This window comes from Rhagoletis pomonella, unplaced genomic scaffold (assembly GCF_013731165.1).
Source record: "Rhagoletis pomonella isolate Grant_MI unplaced genomic scaffold, Rhpom_1.0 Rhpom_scaffold_04346, whole genome shotgun sequence".
Lineage (NCBI taxonomy): Eukaryota > Metazoa > Arthropoda > Insecta > Diptera > Tephritidae > Rhagoletis > Rhagoletis pomonella.
The window spans coordinates 6,382-11,998 of record NW_023462896.1 but is presented as its reverse complement, the minus strand read 5'-3'; the positions used below and the strand labels follow the sequence as shown (position 1 = coordinate 11,998).

Below are 5,617 nucleotides of genomic sequence, written 5' to 3'. Positions count from 1 at the left end.
CTGAAATATTAAGTTTTAAATTTTTCGAGGGTCTGACTTTTGACTCGTTATAGCAATAATATAAGCTTTCACAAAAAAAGTTATATACCATATAAATAAGAGCAAATGGCAGACCACGTCTGTATTTTTACTTTTTTGCTTTTTACATGCAATAATTAAAAATACTTTTTTAACAAAGGTCCAACTTCGAACTTCGAAAGCCCATATCTCGATATTGAAGGCTAACTTCGAAAAACGGAGAAATTAATTTTTTTACTTATGAATCAATCTCTTAAAAAAGTTGGTTTGGTCCAATACCCAGCCGAGTGCTCTACAGTGTAATCTTGTCTTGTTCGGATTTTTTATCGGTTAAAATAAAAAAAAAAACTCATATTTCTCTTAATTTTTTTTTTTAATTTTAACCATCGATAATTTCCACTGTTTCAAAATATGTAGTACTGTCTAAAATTAAATTTTTTTCTAAATAAACTGATAGCTCATTTATTGCAATCGCATAAAAATGGTCGAAGTAAGTCGACTTTTCTGAAATACGGCCTTGAATTAATATTGTGTATGTACCGGACTTTCAGATTTTTTGAGCAGTGTGGCTAAGGAATTCTTCAATATTTATTCAAAATTGATATATACAATCGCTCTTCAGCAAAAAATTTGGTTTTCCAAAAATTTTAGGAAAATGGGGGTGACACCGCCCACTTATAACATATACATACGTGAATCTCAAAAACTACTTAACCGATCTCAACGAAATTTGGCATACACATTGTGATGGTCAAAATTTAAAAAATTAATAGAATTAGGGTTTTATTTTTTTTATTTTACCCGATAAAAAATCCCAACAGGCCAAGTCCGAAAATAGATTATTATCAGGGCTGTTGTAGAATCTGACCTTTATCGTAATCGGAATTGAAACCGATGAAAAATTCCCATTGGTGTCTTGCATTCCGATATTATCGGTTTTATGTTCGAATCGGAAATAAAGTCGGTTTTTTGTGTCATAGGAACCAATTTTATCGGTTTGCTTATCGGAAACAAACCAAGCAGTACATCGCTGTCAGAATTGTATTTTCGTTTTGTTATTTCGCATTCTGCAGGTTCTTATTTTGCTTTATGTGAGTATATTAATCAATAATTCATAGAAACATTAATTTTAAATTTTAATATTAGGGGAAAACACAAGAATAGCGTTCAAAATTCCATAATCGTGGAGTTTATGGAAAATAACCCCGACATCGCTAAGGGCTACACAAAACGAGATAAGGCACTCGTTAACGCTCTTTGGCAAGAACTGTCAAATTCTTTAAATAGCGCAGGCCCACCCCAAAAGGACGCTAATGGGTGGAAGAAGGTATATTGCATATTGTAGCCCCAATGAAAGTTCTACTATTTTATTGTTTTTAGGCATGGACTGAATGGAAAAGTGAGATAAGAAAAAAATTATCACATAACAAAAATGAAGCTCGAGCGACTGGTGGTGGGCCCTTCACTAAACATCAACTGACGCAATTGGAAGAATCAATCGTCCGTATATGTGGAATTGAACGTTCAGTTTATGGTGTTACAGGCGTTGCAATTGGTCACGTCGAACCTTCAGATGACCTTATCGAAGAAGTACTCGATGAAACGAACAGCGATATTCCGTCAACGTCATCAAAGCGACAAATGGAGCCTTGGAAGCACTCCAAAAAGGCCAAGAGTGGAGAGCACAGCAGAGAGTTTAAAAAAATTTTTGAAAGAGGACAACGAAATAAAAATGGAAATGAATGAGAAATTGGATGAGCTAATAAAAATTGGCAATGAAAACGCAAAAAGTTTTACACATATTCATCGAGCAGTCGAAGACATGGTAGAATGTTGTACGCAAATATTAACCGTCATGGAAGAAAAGAATCAAATAGAAAAACAGCGACTAGACATCAGCATCAAAAAATTTGATTTCCAAAGACAACTAAATGGTTATAACTAGGGTTGTGTGCTTAATTTTTTAGTTAAAAATTTAATAACTTACCGAATTACTTTTAATTTTTCACTAATCAAAACGGAATATAATCCTTTATCACAAACGAATTTATTCGAATTCGATTGGAGTGTATTCATAGTCAAAATTAAGTTGATGCTTAAAGTTAGTTGCAGCTTTTTGGCTTAAATTTTAATGGGTTATCGGTCAAAAGAGCTACATCTAACTTTAAATATCTACTTAATTTTGAATATTACTGCGCCCCATTGATAATATTTTCATTATTCAAATACTTTAAATACCTTATTTTGTTTTAAATAGTTCCTTTTCCCAGCTTTTCATATTTTTTGCATTTTAAACATATGTACATATATATGTATGTACCTACAAGCATAGGCAATGGTTCGCAGCCAAAATGATAAACCCGACAAAATGTTTATTTTGTTAATATTCACTAAGTTTTTCTTAGCAGCTGAACTTGCACCTTATTACTACACTTAAATTTAATGCAAGACTGCATACCTGACATATTTCTAAAACATGTGATCAAATTTGCGACTTTTCCATTTTTTGTACAAAGTTTTGAATGTTGGTTATTATGGTTTTTGACGTTGTACTATGTACATAAAAAATTTAGTGAATATTAACCAAATAAACATTTTGTCGGGTTTATCATTTTGGCTGTGAGCTTCTGTACATATCGCACACCGTCTTCAAGAGAGACACAACTCAAAATTACACGTTCGTCAGAAAAGGCGAAAAACTATTTCTTAGCACATGCTAATCATGGGTGTATGAATTAGCCCCCACTGAATTAACCCCCACCGGGCAAAATGACTTAAGCCCCACCAATGTCTCAGTGAATCTTTCCCCACCAAAAATGACAGAATCCCCACGAAAAAAAAATGAATTAATCCCCACGAAAATGACTTTAGCCCCACTTTCCGCCATTTTTAATTTCGTTGTAAAATTGGTGGGGCTTAAGTCATTTTGCCCGGTGGGGGTTAATTCAGTGGGGGCTAATTCATACACCCGCTAATCATATGGGCAAGGAGGACTTTACCTTAGGTTTTTTCAACAAATTATAACAAAAATTTGCTACAGCTTTTGCTGAAAGGTAAATAAAAGCTCTGTGTACATTTTTAGTGCATTATTTCGAAAATGCCAAATTTTGAGTTGTGTCACTTTTGAAGATCGTGTGCGATATGTATGTATGTACATATATAGTTTATAATTTGAAAATTTAGCAACGGGGTGTATTATTCAAGTGATGATTGGCTTTATCGCAATCTTGGGTAAATGAATAATTAATTGACTGAAGAATTCATTTTTCCCGAATAAAGACAGCTTATTTATTAGTGATCTCAATTTAAATAATAAGAGTATTTAAACGTTGTAAACCGTACCTTGCGTTCTTAGTATAAGAAAAAATTTAAGAGTTTTTATTGTTTATGTACATATACTCGTACATACATACAATGTACAGCTTTGGTCAAAGATTTAGAACCAAAATTCAAAATAATATTGTTTGGAACTTACGTTTATTTATTTTTTTTTTTAATAATATTCATTTAAAATATAAATAAATCTATAACAAAAACCACATAAATAAAAGTTAATAGGTGTTGAGCATTTGCTTCCATATAAAAGTAGATTTTGTTCAAGCATTATATGGAAGAAAATGCTCAACACTTTTGGCAAAAAAAAATTTAGTTCTTAGGGACTAGAATTTGGCACTTTATAAGACTAATTATAATAAGAATTTAATGGGCTACAAGAATGCGTACCCAAAAATTGTCTAAAAATTCTGATTAAAAAGTTTGTAATTTTTACAATTTTTTTAAGTTTGATTAAATTTTTGTGAAACTTCCGCAAGCGTTTAATCTTTTATTGATGTGCTTTTTGTTATAGATTTATTTACATTTTAAATGAATATTATTAAAAATAAATAATTAAACGTAAGTTCCAAACAATATTATTTTGAATTTTGGTGCTAAATCTTTGACCACAGCTTTATGTATAAACACACGTGACACTTATGTAAGTATATTTGTAACATCTCAGGTACTTTGAAGTTAACATTTGAAATAAACAGATAATTTAGTTTCAATAACCAATTTTTGAAAAATTATTGCAAATTATTGGCTATTTCGTCTCTTATTCTCTTCCCTTCACTTTGTAGCGATGGATTCGATGGTTGTACAACATTGTCCACAGCAGGCTCATTTGGTTGGAGAGAAATTTCCTCGTCAGGATTAATGTTGTAGCTTCTGCAGATATTGTGCAATGCACAGCACACGTTGACAATCTGTATTACTTTTTCCGGGGAATAGTGCAACGTCCCCAATAAACATCGAAAACGGCTTTTTAATACACCTACATATGTACGCATATTGTTAATTTTAATTCAATATCTTGGATTTGTAAATAAACAAACGCACCTATAGTACGCTCCACAATATTTCGAGCTGAAGAGTGCGCCATGTTGAACTTGTACTCTTTAGAGTTGTGCAATGCGTCTCTATATGGTGTCAAAAGGAAGGGCTCAATGCCATATCCACAATCTCCTAAAAGTCTTGATGCTCGATCGCCCGATTCGTACTCCCTAAGGAAACTTTGCCGTGCGTCACTAATATTCCAGATGAATGCATCGTGGCTGGAGCCAGGATACCGAGCATCTACCGCACGTATCTTCATAGCGCTGTCGCATATCTTTAGACGAAAGTAGAAACAAGTTGGGGGAAAACACGTTAAGCAAAATAGTTATTACTTACAATCATAGCATTCATGCTAAAATATCCTTTGCGATTAAAAAATAAATGCTCGTCCACACTAGGCTTTATAATTTTAATGTGTGTCCCATCGATGCAGCCAATGATAGAGGGAATCTTAAATTTGCTGTAGAAATAATTTCTCGATTTAAGCTTCTCATTGCTATCCATTGTAAGCTTCACCCAACGAGGGCAAATTAAACGTTCCATAATTTTCAGCACTTCACTCAGAACTAGTGACACTGTGCTTCTACCTAGGCTTATGCCAGAGTCATTCCCAACCGACCGCTGATAAGAACCTTCTGCTAGAAATCGCAAGACTGCCGCTAGCTTTAGCAATGGTGGAATGCTAGATGCAGGCAAGTGGGGTTTTACGATATCTAGCACCATAATGAATGCGTCTTTGTTCAGGCGATATTGTGCAATGAATCTGTATGATAATTGAGGCGTTACTAAAATTGTCGGGCTTAAAAAGGATATGTACTTACGCTGACTCTGGCAGCTCCAACGGATTGCTGCGGTCTCTTAAAATTTTCCGTTTCACCTTCTCAGAAACTTCTTCCTGCATCAATAAAAAAGCTGCTACTGCTGCGGCCATTGCTTTTTATTTAATTTTCACTTTTATTTAATTTTTTCAACAACTTTGTCAAAATCTTCACAAATGCAAATTGAAAAGAATTGAACTTAGCAAAACAGCTGATTCGAATATGGGTTTTGTGTATGTTCGAAAAGAGCCAAATCCAATTAGATTCTGTGACACCTTCTAAAATCGGAATTGGTTTGGAATTCCGACAATGGAGCAAATCCGGCTTGGTTTCCACAACAGCCCTGTATATGCCATTTTAAAGGCCTATGTATCCAAAAGTAGTCATTCAAAAACTCATAAATCTAC

The 5,617-nt window shown here is 33.6% G+C and overlaps 2 protein-coding genes across 2 annotated transcripts; one reads left to right on the top strand and one right to left on the bottom strand.

The window, feature by feature from the left end:
- The first annotated feature begins 976 nt into the window (after positions 1-976).
- LOC118754666 lies at positions 977-2,294 on the top strand. The gene is made up of 3 exons (XM_036489555.1): positions 977-1,109; positions 1,165-1,345; positions 1,399-2,294. Coding segments are annotated over exons 1-3 (549 nt in total). The 5' UTR covers positions 977-1,107; the 3' UTR covers positions 1,765-2,294.
- A 1,788-nt stretch (positions 2,295-4,082) lies between these two features.
- Positions 4,083-5,323, bottom strand: LOC118754667 (putative nuclease HARBI1). Its single transcript, XM_036489557.1, has 4 exons — positions 5,214-5,323; positions 4,729-5,155; positions 4,396-4,666; positions 4,083-4,330 (listed from the first exon to the last, which is right to left on the bottom strand). Exons 1-4 carry the CDS (start codon positions 5,321-5,323, stop codon positions 4,083-4,085), a joined length of 1,056 nt encoding a protein of 351 aa, XP_036345450.1.
- Positions 5,324-5,617: the final 294 nt, after the last annotated feature.